This window comes from Dendrobates tinctorius, unplaced genomic scaffold (genome assembly GCF_039654945.1).
Source record: "Dendrobates tinctorius isolate UK_male_01 unplaced genomic scaffold, ASM3965494v1 ptg000083l, whole genome shotgun sequence".
Classification (NCBI taxonomy): domain Eukaryota; kingdom Metazoa; phylum Chordata; class Amphibia; order Anura; family Dendrobatidae; genus Dendrobates; species Dendrobates tinctorius.
This window is the reverse complement of record NW_027361751.1, coordinates 1,032,618-1,049,008: the sequence shown is the minus strand read 5'-3', so window position 1 is coordinate 1,049,008 and position 16,391 is coordinate 1,032,618. Positions and strand designations below refer to the sequence as shown.

At 45.5% G+C, this 16,391-nt stretch overlaps 1 protein-coding gene across 2 annotated transcripts in view; it reads right to left on the bottom strand.

The window, feature by feature from the left end:
• Positions 1-122: 122 nt before the first annotated feature.
• Positions 123-16,391, bottom strand: part of LOC141097070 (baculoviral IAP repeat-containing protein 1-like) — a 102,159-nt gene continuing 85,890 nt past the window's right edge. For both annotated transcript variants that reach the window (XM_073584042.1, XM_073584041.1), the window contains exons 9-11: positions 14,792-14,878; positions 4,743-4,907; positions 123-1,085 (exon numbers count right to left, since the gene is read on the bottom strand). In XM_073584042.1, coding sequence (XP_073440143.1) covers positions 721-1,085; positions 4,743-4,907; positions 14,792-14,878 — 617 coding nt within the window. In that variant the 3' untranslated portion in view covers positions 123-720. The remainder of the gene's footprint in view (positions 1,086-4,742; positions 4,908-14,791; positions 14,879-16,391) is intronic.

The window sequence follows — 16,391 nt, the reverse complement described above, 5'->3', positions numbered from 1 at the left end:
GAATCATATTGGATATTTAAGTTACAAACTAGAGTCCCACTAGGAATGAATATTAGACAAGATCTATAATTAATAATCAATTAATAATTGCAATATAATTAGTAGTGTTCATTAATGAAGAATACCATAAAAAGTTAATTTATTTCAGTTCAATACAAAAAGTGAATCAAATATATTATATAGTCATTACAAACTGAGTGATCTGTTTCAAGTGTTGATTTCTGTTAATGTTGATGATTATGGCTTACAGCCAATGAAAACCCAAAAGTCATTATCTCAGTAAATTAGAATACTTTATAACATCAGCTTGAAAAATGATTTTAAAATCCAAAATGTTGGCCTACGGAAATTTATGTTCAGTAAGGCCGGGTTCACATTAGCGTTTGAGTCCGCAGCTGCGGACGTCTTTCCTTAAGCTCTGCCTACTTCCACATGCGTCCTGCATACCTAACTTTAACATTGTGTACACAGAGACATGCGTTGTATGTGGATGCGTCCGCGTGTGTCGTTTTGATGTGCCCACCGAACAAGAAAATGCAACATGTTGCGATCGGAGGGCGGAAGTAGGCGGGACTTAGGGAAAGAAGTCCGCAGCACCACGCTGCAGACTCAAACGCTAATGTGAACCTAGCCTAAATGCACTCAATATTTGGTCGGGGAGTGACTAATGAAATCTACTTTATTTCTGATTGTATAGTAATAAATCATAGCCTTATACTTTTAATTCTCTATATTTGGTGTAAAGGGAAATGGTATTTGCCAAATAATTTCTAAACTTGTGGATTGAGGGTGTTTCTCCTTCATGTTGTTGAACAGGCTGAAGTCATCTTTATCTAGCTGCCATCCCATCATCCATATTGTGATGAGACTTGGCATGCGAGACACAAATCGGACAAAGGAAGTGACAGTAGTGGCTTGACTTTTTATTGGGAGAGCCTCCAGTCTCATCAAGTTCAGTAAGGTTAACTCCGGCATGTCTGCAGCTGTTTCAAAAAAAGTTGTCCATCCAGATTCAGAGATCATGTAGTTGGATTGTAATTCAAGACTGTGTAGCCTTTTCAGAAAGCCATCTCTTGCCACTTTCCCTGTGAAAATTACATACAGTTATATAAACTTGTAAATAATGCATTCGTGCTGTAGACAAAGTATATTGCTAATGGTATTATATACTGTAACAAAGTCACAAAAATATGTCCATGTTATGGATGATAGCCCTTAAAGGAGTGTTCTCAAGTTTAACAGATATCCTTTATCAACGGGATAAATTTGTGATCTCTGGGGTCTGATTGATATGGCACCGACCGAATCAGGATTCTGAAGAGCCTTGGCTGAATGGAGTGGAGGTCAATCATGCGCACCAACAGTCCATTCATTCTATTAGGAGCTTTGTGCTCATCAATCTCCAGTGCTCCCATTAAGAAGGAATGGAGCATTAGTGCACAGGATCGACCTCCACTCCATTCTGCCGGGGCTCTTCAGAGTCCCCTAGTGATTAGAAAGTTATCTCGTGGATAAGGTATATCTTTAAAACTTGAGAACACCTCTTTAGGAGTTTTGTCTGGGCTAAATGTAATATTGCACTGTGGCTCGGATTCACTAATAATAACAAAATGAATGATACCTGCTGTGACCCATCAGGCTGCTCTGTGGTGTGCCCTGGCTCCAGGAGTGATGACGTCACTGTGCTCTCTAGTCAAGGACCACTGCTTCCTGTAATGAGCTACATTTCCCGGTTTCATAACTGACTGTGAATAAACAAAAACAAAACAAAATGCTATTATTCCCCCTGAGCCTGCTGATGGCTGGCCATCAGTGGTGGATACCGCGATAGACCGGGTCAGCAGCTCTCACTCCTCAACGGAGACATACTTGCCTCACAGTACGCTACTTGCTAAGAAGGTGTCTTCTCTGAGTGACACTACGTACAGGAGGAAATTCAACAGGATCAGGGGGAATAATAGCATTTAAAACCCATCCCTAGGACCTATTCACTATAGCAGTCGGTATACTGATGAAGGTCAAGTTAGACCGAAACGTCTGTTATTTGTACTACTGACTACTCAATAAAATCTTTTCAGCAAACAAAGTTGAGTGCCAGGTTTTGTTTATTCACTCTATTGGCTTGGGACCCTACCTGTGCACCACACCAGTTGTGCCACGTCTCTTATCTTACATCATAACTGACTGTGGCCCAGGGAAGCTGAGTAACTGCTCAGCTGCTCTATGGAATCTGAAGGCTGCTGGACTGTTGGTTTTGTGAGTGACAGACCAGTCATCCAATCTGATCATGGGGCGTGCTGGGCTGTCAGCTTTTTGATTGACAGCTCTGCTGCTCAATCTGGTCTACTCAGTGTGCGTTTCCCCAAGTGCCTCCCTTCCTCTAATGATTTGCTAGGTATTTAGATGACTTGTTGTGAGCAGCAGATTGGCAGTTGTAGTTTTGCTTTAGTTAGGTGTGGGTGCTTGCTCTGTGTCTGACTTCTGATCTTGTTGATGACCTAATGTTATGAACGAGTCACCGTAGGAGGCAGACACAAAAATAGAAGCTAAGTCCAGAAAACCGGAGAAGTTGGCAACTATCAGATTGCAGACCCCTGAACCTATCAACACAACTAGCAGTAGCCGTGGGGGGTTCCTACGGTGCCCTAGACCCCTCGATCACAGCCGGAGAACTAAATAACCTAAAGACAGAAAAGGAAATCTAAACTGCCCCAGAGCAGACCCCAAAGTAAAAGGCAGCCCCCAACATATAATGACTGTGAAGCAAGATGAAAAAACACTCACACAGATAGAAAGATAGGCTGAGCAAACAATGGGGCCCAAGCTAACTATACAGGACAGGAAAGGACGGTTGCTGTCTGCAATCTGCCAAAACCCTATCAAAGACATAAGCCAACAGGCTGATATGAAAAAAGGCCCTGAAGCAGCTAGGCTTCAAAAACTAAATCAGCACTCAGGTATTTTCTGAAGACAGAGCTAAAGGAATTCAGCTCACCCCAGCAGGGAATGGCAGAAATCCAGAAAAACAAAGTCAAAGCACAAATGCAAAAGGCAGAGCAGAAAACTTAGCTTTAGAAGAGCAGGAATTCAGACTGGTCTCCAAGGATCCCACAGAGAAATCACCCGCAGGGCAGAAGGGCATCGGCAGTCTTATATCCAGTCAGTAACTCCACTCAGCCAGTCATCATCATTAGGCCCAGATGCTTGATAATCAGGCTCACTACCTTTCTTTACCAGAAGAGGGAGTTCATCGGGCCTCAGTGGTGAAGGGGAAAATGAACTCACAACACCTAAGATCTGTTGTGACAATTCTCGTGGATTATCCCTTTTGCTTTTGACACTCTCTGACTTCAGTTATCTAACCCTGGACCTCTAACTATCTGCTCGGTGTACTCCATGGTTTTGACGTACCCTCCTTGCATTTGACCCCGGTCTCTCTCCTGACAACGCCTTTGATTTACCCCTCTGTAGCCCCCCTAGTATCTTACCTTGGACTTCCTGACTATCCTGTCTCACAGCTTGCCTGTGAATAGTGACTCAGCGTCACGCTACAGCAGTCAGTTGTCTTGAGTAGAGTGCCATCAGAAAAGCATATAATTATGCATGGTTCAAGTCACCTGACTACTGCAGCCTATTACAGAACGCAATGGTCCTGTGGCTGCAGAGAACATTGATGTTATCACTCCTGGTGCAGCGCACACCGCCTGTGCAGGATCCTGATGGGTGACAGCAGGTATCATTCATTTTTTGTTTATATTGCTTTGAACTTGTGCATACAACTGTAGTTTTGGTGTGAGTGTGATCTGTCTACACATCAGATTGCACTCAGACAAATGTTGTTCTTTGGGGCGGTGCACGTCTGAATTTTTCCTCAGATAAGGTCGATCCAAGGAAAAAAAAAATCGCAGCATACACAATTTGTCTCCGATATGATGGCACTTGCCCACTTATGTCTATGGAAAACATTGGACTGCACTCGAATAACATCTGATTTTTACGGACAGACTGAATTAAGAGGACGGAGATTTTTTTTTAATTCTCCACTTCTGAGAAAAATAGACCCCACTTTAATTACACTGTGACCACACTGTGGATGTCGGGCACTCAGATAAACCTCATGTGGCCTGCTGGAGGTCATTTTGCAGGGCTCTGGCAGTGCTCCTCCTGTTCCTCCTTGCACAAAGGTGGAGGTAGCGGTCCTGCTACTGGGTTGTTGCCCTTCTACGGCCCCCTCCACGTCTACTGGTGTACTGGTCTGTCTCCTGGTAGTGCCTCCAGCCTCTGGACACTACGCTGACAGACACAGCAAACCTTGCCATAGCTCGCATTGATGTGCCATCCTGGATGAGCTGCACTACCTGAGCCACTTGTGTTGGTTGTAGAGTCCGTCTCATGCTACCACGAGTGTGAAAGCACAACCAACATTCAAAAGTGGCCAAAACATCAGCAAGAAAGCATTGGTACTGAGATGTGGTCTGTGGTCCCCACCTGCAGAACCACTCCTTTATTGAGGGTGTCTTGATAATTGCCAATAAATTCCAGTTTGATTTACTTGTATTCTGTTGTTTAAGTGTTCCCTTTATTTTTTTGAGCAGTGTGTGCATATATATATATACACACACACACACACAATTTTTGTGAAGTTCTACTGGTTCTTGCACATCTTTGATACAAGGTCAGAACATTTTCAGAATTGGAAAGTAATAAATTTTCTCTAAATTTTCTGCAACTCAGTGACTCACCTAACAAGGCAATACTTGCATCGTCTAATATCTCCTTCATGACTAGGAACTGGAGGTTGGGAAGAGCCCAAAATTGTTTGATAATCAGTTTAGCAGCGAGAGCCATTCCTGGCCCTAGAGGCAACCACAATTTCTCCAGATAAATGAGGGATCCCAGTGATGCAGCTGAAGACAAAAGATATACAGTATATATGTATACTTTTTGTTATGAAATTAATGGAAGGAGATATGAAAGTATTAAAATGTTCATTACAACAATAATAAGCCAAACTAATGCAAAGCTGATGGTTTTGAGCTTTAAAACTATTGGAAGTTCTAAAACTTTATGTGACTGCAGACTTGTAAAGCCTCACGTCACGCATACTGCGAGGACTCTACAGTGCCGGCGCTGGGAACAGCGGTCATGTGGCCGCAAGTATGTGATATGCCTACTCCCGGCCACAATCGGACTAGACTGTTTCTAGCCTCACTCTTTACACTTGCATTAAGCTAGGCTGCACCCATCAGGTATGCAAATCACATACTTACAGTCAGATGACCGCTGTTCCCAACACCAACAACATGGAATCCTCACAGCGCACAGTGCACATGATGTGAGGATTCACTTGTAGTTTTAGACAGGCCAACTCCTTTAATGTTTTAAAGGGATTGTCTCTTAAAAATGTCAGGTTACATTTAATTAGCATTTTATGCTCTTTTTAGGTGTAAACTGCACAAAATTGTGATGCTAGTCACTACTTACGGACAAGCCGTGAGGCTAGGTAGTCAAGAGTTCCTGGGTCAAATACCAAGAGGGCTTATCATAAACAAAGGGGTAAAGCAAAGGCATAGCCAGGTCCCAGTCCGAGGTCACAATTCCAGGAAGATCGAGGATCAAGACAAAGGGACAGGGCAAAACGGATGGTCAAAGGCAAGGTCCAAGGTTGAAGGTTGGGCACCAAAGAACAAAATACAGGGACACAGAGCATCTGTTAGGGACGGCGGAACGCATTAAATATAAATAATAGGAAGTGCGTTCGCCACCCGGGGTCCACCGTGCAGTAGGTGTAACAACCGCTGCTGAGTAATGGCAGACTCGCTATATGGCGGTATACTGCGCTCGGGTAAAACGTCACCCGAGGTGCGCAGAGCGGACTCTGTTAAACTCACAGAGGCGCTTTAGTAAAAATAAAGCATAAACGCCGAGCCTGTTAGCTTCACAGGTCTCAGCTGGCGTGCACACACGGTATATGGTTACAGGACACGGCCCAAGGCAGAGGTCGGTGTCCGTCTTGACCTACCGTGCGTGCGGCGTCGCTACCGCGGATGCCAGTAAGTGCTGCTAACTGCAGCGCGGCGGTAACTACTGCCGCTGTGCGACAGTGCCGTGAGGCATCACACTATCGGACGCTAGTGTAGCGGTGCGGTATGCCCTGTGGCGTATAGCTTGCCACTGACTGGCGCTGACTATAACTCTAATTCCCTATCCACATGCGTAATATCAGAGGGAAGGGGTTTTATAATGAGTCAGTCACCAGAATCATACATCCGTCACCATTCACACATAGCAAGTATAGTCTATACCAGCGCATGGCCGAGCGGCCATGCGGGCCTTTTATAGCCATGCGCTTCCGGGACCTTCCAGACCTCTGAGATGGGCCAATCAGATCAGGACAAGGACCTGCGCACGTGACCCCCGATCTCCACTGGGAGATCGTCTCGTGGGCATGCCCAGTACCGCGGCGAGAGGACTTAGCCTCTGGAGTGGTTTCCTGCAAAGCAGGTTGCGCTACCATTGCTGGTCCAGAGGTGGCAGCAACATCCAGACCCAGAGAGCTGGTCTGAGCAGGGTGCCTGGATCGCTGAGATTGCTGTGCAGGTCCCTGAGCGGTCAGAAAGGAATGGGACTGCTGGATGTATGGCTCTGGATTCCTGCTGTGCAGCTGCAGGAATCTGACGCCTAACATTACCCCCCCTCCTAGGGCCCCCCCTCTGAGCCTCGCTACGCTCAATCAGGAGCGGAGCGTGGATGTTCTCCACTGGCTCCCAGGTCCGGGCCTCTGAACCATGACCCTTCCAGTCCACCAAATAAAACTTTTTGCCACGCACAATCCTGCATCCCACAATGGCGTTAACCTCAAACTCGTCCGAAGACAAGTCTGATGACCCGGCAGATGACTCAGAGAACCGGGCCATGTGAACAGGTTTGAGAAGGGACACGTGGAAAACGTCAGAAATGGCTAAATGTGGAGGAAGAGGCAGGCGGTAGACCACCGAGCTGATTCGCTCGAGAACCTTAAAAGGTCCGATGTATCGCGGCGCAAACTTGGTGGACTCGGCCCGCAGCTTGATGTTTCAAGCAGAGAGCCACACCGAGTCGCCGGGGGAAAAGGTGGGAGCGGGTCGCCGATGTGCCTTCATTCTTTCTTTAGAGGCACGAATAGCATCCTGAGTGCGATGCCAAATGTCGCGAGCCTCCACTGCCAAGTCTGCCACCCTGGAGTCAACGGACGACACTGGCATAGGGACAGGGACGCGCGGATGTTGACCGTAATTTAGAAGGAACGGCGTCTGACCAGTGGAATCAGCCACTGCATTATTCAGGGCAAATTCAGCCCATGGTAGCAAAGATGCCCAGTCATCCTGCCTGGCAGAGACGAAGTGCTGCAGGTACGTGACCAAGGTTTGGTTGGCTCTGTCAACCAAGCCGTTCGTCTCGGGGTGGTAAGCGGAGGACAAGTTTAGCTCAATGGTGAGTAGGCTGCAGAGCTCCCTCCAAAACCAGGACGCGAACTGGGGACCTCGATCACTAACAATTTTGTCCGGCATGCCATGCAGACGGAATACGTGTTTTATGAACAGTGTGGCAAGACCACGAGCGGAAGGCAACCGTGTGAGTGGCACCAGATGCACCATTTTAGAAAAATGGTCGGTGACCACCCAAATGACCGTACTGCAACCAGACTTGGGCAGGCCATCCACAAAATCCATGCCAACCATCTCCCAAGGTCTATCCGCCACCGGCAGAGGATACAATAACCCAGCCGGTCTCTGTCTAGAGGACCTGTTCCGTTCACACGAGACGCATGCTTGTATGTATTCCTTAGTGTCTCGAGCCATGTGCGGCCACCAATACGACCTTGCCAGGAGTTCTGTGGTCCGCTTATTGCCAAAGTGACCACCCACCCTGGACGCGTGTGCCCAGGGGAGAACCTCCGGCCGTAGCTGAGGAGGCACAAAGGTCTTGCCCGGTGGCACTGACTCGAGAGCAACTGGAGCCACGGTCGTAAAGCTCTCCAAAGGGAGAATAAGCCGGTGGCTCAGCCTCCCCTTCCTCCGCTGAGTCCACCGAGCGCGAGAGCATCCGCACGGACGTTTTTCTCTCCAGAGAGATAGTGCAAGATGAAGCGGGAGAAGAAGAGCGACCACCTAGCTTGACGAGAGTTCAGGCGCTGGGCCGTTTGTAAATAGACCAGATTTTTATGGTCCATATACACCTGGAAGGGAAACCGAGCTCCCTCCAGGAGATGTCTCCACTCGGAAAAGGCCAACTTCATTGCTAGCAGCTCCCTGTCCCCGATGGAGTAATTCTCCGCCGGTGAGAAGGTCTTAGAGAAGAAGAAGCAGGGATGCTTCCGACCTTGAGCATCCTTCTGGAAAAGGACTGCTCCTGCACCGACGGAAGAGGCGTCTACCTCCAGGATAAGCAGTTTATCCACATCGGAACGGTGTAAGATGGGAGCACCAGCAAAATGGGATTTTAGAGATGAGAAGGCCTTGGAGACCTGTTCAGACCAAGCGTTAGGATTAGCTCCTTTCTTTGTGAGAGCAACCAAAGGAGCTACCAGTGTGGAGAAGTGAGGTATGAACTGGCAGTAATAGTTGACGAACCCTAGGAAGCGCTGCACCGCTTTGAGTGAGTGTGGTTCCTGCCAGTCCATTACCGCTTGCAGTTTGGCCGGATCCATAGCCAACGCCTGGGCCGAGATGATGTAGCCCAGGAACGGCAAGGACTACTGCTCAAACTGGCACTTCTCCAGCATGGCGAAAAGAGAGTTCGTCCGCAGACGGTCGAAGACCCTGCAGACGTCTCTCCGGTGGGAGGTCAAATCTGGCAAGAAAAGGAGGAAGTCATCCAGATAGACCACCACCGAGGTGGAGAGCATATCGCGGAAGACGTCGTTGATGAAATCCTGGAAGACAGCAGGCGCATTACAAAGGCTGAAGGGCATGACCAGATATTCGTAGTGGGCATCCCTGGTATTAAAGGCTGTCTTCCACTCGTCTCCTTTGCGAATGCGGATCAGGTTGTACGCCCCCCGTAGATCTAATTTCGTAAAGATCCGGGCCCCTCGCAACCTGTCAAATAGCTCAGAGATCAACGGGAGAGGATATTTGTTTTTAACTGTTATGACGTTGAGACCTCTGTAGTCAATGCAGGGACGTAACTCTCCGCTCTTCTTCTGCACGAAGAAGAACCCTGCACCAGCCGGTGACACCGACTTTCTGATAAAACCTCTAGCCAGGTTCTAGCCGGATATATTGTGACATAGCTTTTGTCTCAGGGAGTGATAGCGGATACGCACAGCCTCTAGGAGGTTCCACGGGCACCTCAGTGGAAGCTACCTGAACACTGCCCCTCAGGCACCTTCCCTCACAGTCCTTGCTCCAACCCAGTATATTCCCCGAAGCCCAATCAATATGAGGGGAGTGACAACGGAGCCAGGGAACTCCGAGAAGCACATGGTCGATGCCATCTGGCAAAATGAACAGGGACAGAATCTCACGAAGCGAGGGTGAGATTTAGAGCCCGAGTGGGACTGTCTGCTGGGTCACCTGAGATGGTAAAGGTGCACCATTGACCACCCTGATGGTCAGAAGTTGGGGCAGTAACACCAGTGGAATAGCGTGTTTCTGGGCGAAGGTCGAGGACATAAAGTTCTCCTCAGCCCCGGAATCCAAGGTAACCTCTACCTCCCAGGTGGAGGCCCCGCTATCTAAGGTCCCTCGGAATACCAGTTTGGGAGAAAAGGGTTTCATATTTGTCTGAGCACCACATACGACCACTGGACGTGATCGTTTTTCCGACCGCAGAGGACACGTGCTAGCCAAGTGACCAATCTGCCGGCACTGGTAACAACGTGCGGAGCTTCGCACCGGACGTGGCTTGGGGCCGGCGCGAGACACCTCCATAAGTTCGGAGGATGTAAGCTCCTGAGCGGGAGATCTTAGCGGCTCGGTGAAGGTGGGAGCCAAGTTAACCCTTCGTCTGAATTGCGCACGTTCCAGCCCGCGCTCCGTAAACCGGAGATCAATGCGGGTGGAGATGGCAATCACTTCCTCCAGACTTGTGGGGACCTCTCTGGTTGCTAGAGCATCTTTGACATGCTCTGCTAACCCTCTCCAAAACACAGGGATGAGTGCTTTACCAGGCCACTCTAGTTCGGAAGCCAATGTCCGGAATTGGACGGCATAATGGCTGACCGAGAGAGACCCCTGTGTTAGGGCCAATAATTGGAGAAAGGTGTCGTGCGTGATCCGTGGTCCCAAAAATACCTGCTTCAGAGCCGCGAGGAACTGAGCAGCGCCCCGAACCACGGGATCATCACGCTCCCACAATGGCGTAGCCCACTCTAATGCCCTGCCAGATAAAAGAGAAACAATAAACCCTATCTTAGCCCGCTCTGTAGGAAACCGTGCAGCCAGTAACTCAAGCTGGATAGAGCACTGACTCACGAATCCCCTACAGGTGGCGCTGTCACCCGAAAACTTGTCGGGGAGCGGGAGGCGAGATATTGTTGGCATAGGCGTGAGTGTGGGCACGCGTGAGACAGCCTCTGCAACTGGCTGAGTAGCGGCTACCATAGCATTCACAGCTGAGGTGGAGCTCTCGATAGCCGCCAACCTGCTCTCCAGCTTCCGAATGTACCGCTGCAGCTGCTGCAGGTCCGCCATTACTAGCCAGACCCTGGCGCTAGTGTAATGTTAGGGACGGTGGAACACACTAAATATAAATAATAGGAAGTGCGTTCGCCTCCCTGGGTCCACCATGCAGTAGGTGTAACAACCGCTGCTGAGTAATGGCAGACTCGCTATATGGCGGTATACTGCGCTCAGGTAAAATGTCACCCGAGGTGTGCAGAGCTGACTCTGTTAAACTCACAGAGGCGCTTTAGTAAAAATAAAGCATAAACGCCAAGCCTGTTAGCTTCACAGGTCTCAGCTGGCGTGCACACACGGTATATGGACACGGCCCAAGGCAGAGGTCGGTGTCCGTCTTGACCTCCTTACCGCAGACGCCAGTAAGTGCTGCTAACTGCAGCGCAGCGGTAACTACTGCCGCTGTACGACAGTGCCGTGAGGCATCACACTATCGGACAATAGTGTAGCGGTGCGTTATGCCCTGTGGCGTATGGCTTGCCACTGACTGGCGCTGACTATAACTCTAATTCCCTATCCACATGCGTAATATCAGAGGGAAGGGGTTTTATAATGAGTCAGTCACCAGAATCATACATCCGTCACCATTCACACATAGCAAGTATAGTCTATACTAGCACGCGGCCATGCGGGCCTTTTATAGCCATGCGCTTCCGGCTACCTTCCAGACCTCTGAGATGGGCCAATCAGATCAGGACAAGGACCTGAGCATGTGACCCCCGATCTCCACTGGGAGATTGTCTCGTGGGCACGCCCAGTAGCGCGACGAGAGGACTTAGCCTCTGGAGTGGTTTCCTGCAAAGCAGGTTGCGCTACCATTGCTGGTCCAGAGGTGGCAGCAACATCCAGACTCAGAGAGCTGGTCTGAGCAGGGTGCCTGGATCGCTGCGATTGCTGTGCAGGTCCCTGAGTGGTTGGAAAGGAATGGGAGACCGCTGGTTGTATGGCTCTGGACTTCTGCTGTGCAGCTGTGGGAATCTGACGCCTAACAGTATTGAGCAAGCACACACCACTTCAGCTAAGCTACAACTGGCAGTATTTGGATGCAGAGAGCCAGGTAATTACTCCAAACACATGGAGGAATCCCTGGCCATGATTGTTTTTTTTTTTGGGGGGGGGGGGTAACTCCCCCAGTGAATATTTTACCACCTGTTTATGAAAAAGTGAGAAACATTAAATTATTTTATCCTAGCAGAAGCTTATGGGGAGGGAAAAGTTATTCCAGCAAAACACCTTTAAACTGACACTAAAATGAAGTAAGACTAATGGACAAAAGATGCGCTGTAATGTACTTACTACATTTTTCAATTCTTTTGTAAAGTAACAAGACTAATAGAACTTAATATTATTGGGCGTCTCACCTAAAAAGGATTCCTTTGTGGGATTCGTTATGGGCTTAAAATAACTGGACCAAAATAGAAAAGTTATGGCTGGCTCCTAGTCACTCAAACTTCATTTTGTGGACAACTAAGTCTGTTACGATACATTTACCCTATTGGGCCCTATGCAGTTTACAAGAGAAGTTTGTCTCTCATGTATGAAGTGCTATGGTCTGGTCTCTCCTAGTTCTCCATTGTACAATACAAAATATTACTGTGGTACCGTGTTAGCCAGAAAAATCGATGTAAATACTTATTTTCCAAAAAAATGAGAAAGGTATTCAAAGAGTGATACCAAATAGGTACCTTCTACATGTTACCTAAAATACACAAAGAAGGTAATCCAGGGAGACCCATCATCTCTGGTATTGGGACATTAACTGAGAATATCTCTGGCTGAGTGGAGAACATTTTAAAACCCTTGGTGAAGCAAACACCCAGCTACATCCAGGACACCCCAGTCAATCTCTGCAAATTGTCAGCCCTGGGTCCACTTTCAGAGGATACAATGTTGGCCACCATGGATGTAGAGTCCCTATACGCCAACATTCCTCACAAAGATGGGATTGCTGTATGCAAATATTTCCTCCAAAAAAACAATCTGGCCACGGAACCAGCCTTGCAACTCATCAGGTTTGTGCTCCAACATAACTATTTTTCCTTTGGAAACAATATATACCAACAGTGTATGGGCAGCGTCATGGGAAGCAAAATGTCACCACAATATGCTAACCTGTTTATGACTAAACTAGAACAAAACTTTTTGGCATCCTGCACTATCAAACCTCTAGCATACTTCCGCTACATTGATGACCTACTTATAATCTGGAAAGGCTCAGAGGAGGACCTGCTTACCTTCCACAAAAACTTCAACAAATTCCACCAAACCATCAAGCTCACCCTCAACTTTTCCAAGTCCCAAATCCATTTTCTAGACACGACCATATACATCAAAGACAATACCATACAAACGACTATTTACCATAAACCCACAGGACGTCCGGCATACCTGAGATGAAACAGCTTTCATCCAAGACACACAAAAAAATCAATAATCTACAGTCAAGCTCTAAGGTACATTCGGATCTGTTCACACAATGATTATAGAAAACAACACCTACTATCACTTAGGAAAACATTCCAACACCAAGGGTATCATCCACTTGCAATTGATGAACAGATCCACAGAGCTACAAGGATACCAAGAAGCAGCCTTCATTGGACATTAAGGGGTTAATTAGATTTCCTTGGCCTGTCTCTAGCTAGCATCACCTCATGTCCTGTTGTAATTCCTATTTAAATGTTGCTGTCTCTTCTCAGTAATTAACTTGTAATGTACACCGATGAAGGATGAAGGGGCTTTCTGAGCCCTGAAAGCTTGCAAATATAATTTCTCTGGTTAGCCAATAAAGGTATCACTCTTTGAATACCTTTCTCATTTTTTTGGGACCTGAGTATTTACATCTAAATTAAAATTCTTTATTTATCAAAACCTGATTCCAAATAGCTTAGAACCAATATTTGTCCATCCGTGGGACTTTTCAGATATGTCAGATATGTGGACTTGGCTGACAGGGACACATTGGTAATTATCTTGTTTGAACTTATTAAATCTAAATTCTCTGTAACCAATTGAGAATTCTTCCAATTTATGCAGATTAAGCACCTAGCGTTTTCACTAGTTGGCTCAATGAATGTCTTCCAACCAACTGAGTTTGAGAAGTTATGTAGAAGGAGACCCGTCAACTAAGGGATTGATATCTGATATTTATAAGATTATAAACTCTACTCAAGAGAATCTTCTGAAGAAACACCCCTATGTGATTAAATGGGAGTCTCTCCTTGGGAAGGAGCTGTCCTCACAATGTTAGCGGTGTATTTGGGACAAAGATGCCATATCCTCCATTTTCATGTTATATAAAGAGAATCAATATGAGATTTTGATCTTTTGGTACCACCACCCCAGTGCTCCTACATAAACTGAACTCCCAGTATCCGAATATTTGCTGGCGATGTGGCTCAACAACTGCTTCTCAATATTACATCTTTCAGATTTGCCCTGGGGTGGTTAGATTTTGAGAATTAGTGAAAGTTGTAATACAAAAGGTACTTTTCATGGAAGCTGAGCTGGACCCTGCAATCTATTTGCTAAATGTTTCTCCTAGAGGGATGGGGAAGAACTCCTCTAAATTATTATTGCATATGTTAACCGCAGCTAGGTGTTTGATCGCTTTCCAATGGAAACAGACCACTCCTTTCTTACCAAAACTTATGAAATAGAATGGCTGATATTCGGAGAATGGAATACATAACAGCATTAATGAATGCGAAGGGGGCAGATTTGATGCTATTTGGGCTCCCTAGGATTATTTCTGGGCTCAAAACAATAGCTAGGACCTTTTTGGACTCCTGTACCATTTTTTCCCACCCCTTAATATGTGTGTGTGTCCTGTCTTCTGTTTATCGATTGTTAAATAAGAAATTTGAATTTAATAAGTGGATGGGGTTTGGTTTATTATGGCATCAGGTATAACGATTATACAATTTTTTTTATTTGGAACATGAGTCTTTTATTCCATCAGTTAAACTTTAATGTACCCTATCCTCATTGATTCTTTTCTTTGCCTATTTTGCTTGTTAAAATCTGAATATTTTGTGCTTATGTTGATTCTTAAAAATTTATAAAACTTAATAAATTTACAGTTTAAAAAAAAAACAGACTACTATAACTTTTAAAACCAATGTGTATACCGAACATTTCAGCAGTCTCTGCTCCAACAATTATATGTCGATCCAAATTTAGAATTTTCAGAGATGTAAAATTCTTCATTGTAGCAGCTGTTGGAGAAAATAAAAAAAATAATAAATAATTTATAAATTTAAACAGTATCGATAAGGTAAATATTAATAGTTTTTTCCTGAATTTTTTACTAACTTTATAATCTTGTGACAGCAAATCGCAGACAATTTGCCCAGATATTGTTGGCTGAAAACTTATCTCACAGCTTATGTCTCCATGTATCCCGAGTCTAAAACTGAACCCAGCAGTATTGTCAGTATTAAGCCTTATTCAGACGTCAGTGTTTTTCACATACACAAAAAATTGGTACCAGTGTTATCTGTGATGCCAGAAACAAATGGACATGTCTCTGTGACTTTTGCACTGACAAACGGTCTGCGAAAAAAACATGGCGATGTTTCAAGCACCATAGACTATAATGAATACTTGTATTCATGAAAAACATGGATAGAATATGTACATGTAACATGGACGTCTGAATGAGGCCTAAGAGCTAGATTCGATCGTGGAAATGTAATCCTCCTGACACAGATCTAGGTCAGGGATACAAAACTTTTTTTGGTATGAGGGCCATATTGTCAGTCAACTAATCCCAGTTGTTTCCTTAAACTTAAATGGAAATAGTGTATAGCAGTACAGGTGCTTCACCCCTATAAAAATTATACTTATTTGTAATTTTTTTTTATTAATAAAAGGTATAAAAACCTCTGTTTTGGGGTGCTTGCCCCTCATAAAGGGTTATACATTGACTTGTAGGTAGCTATCTCACCTATGTGGTACCTCCAAGCTAGTTTGCCTGCAGTGATAATTGAGATTCATTTTTACTGCTGTTCTAACATAATTTTGTGTGATTTATTACTATGTAGGATATATAATTATTATTGTTGCTATTATTATTGTTGGTATGTCAGATAGGTGTCAAATAAATTGAAAATGGTTTTCTGGTATGGATTCTGCTAGTCTTTGTTAGTATACATTCATACAGTGTGTCTATTTTTATATCTGTGTAAAACAAACTATTTTCTTTTTTATAACACCTAAATGAAATGGGTTTTTTTTTTAAATTTTTATGCTTCTATTTTTCTTATCACCATGCACCACACGTGTTTGTTCATTATATGTGGGCACTTTCCCCTTTTCATCATGACGTCGCCTGGGTGCACTTTCATGCCCAGGTGTCTTCGAGTGCCATGTGCTATCACTTGATCGCACTTATGTCAATGTGCTCTCAAGCACAACTTTCAGTTCCTGGCCACATGACTTAGAATCATGAACAAACAGGCCTCTTAGGTAATTACCACCACCAGATTACAATGATACTTTTGTAATCAATTCCTTCAAGGAGACCCTATAAACCTCCTACTGCCTCTCTACCATTTGCCACAAATAAAGTTAGGTTGAATCACATGTTTGGCTCTGAATTTACTCCTCAATTATCATAAGTGGTGTTGAAATATGTTTAGTGCAACAACTCCATTCCTGTCTATGAGTGTTTAGTTGCTAGATTTGCATGTTGTTTATAAAGTTAGAACAAAAAAAACTCCCAGAAGC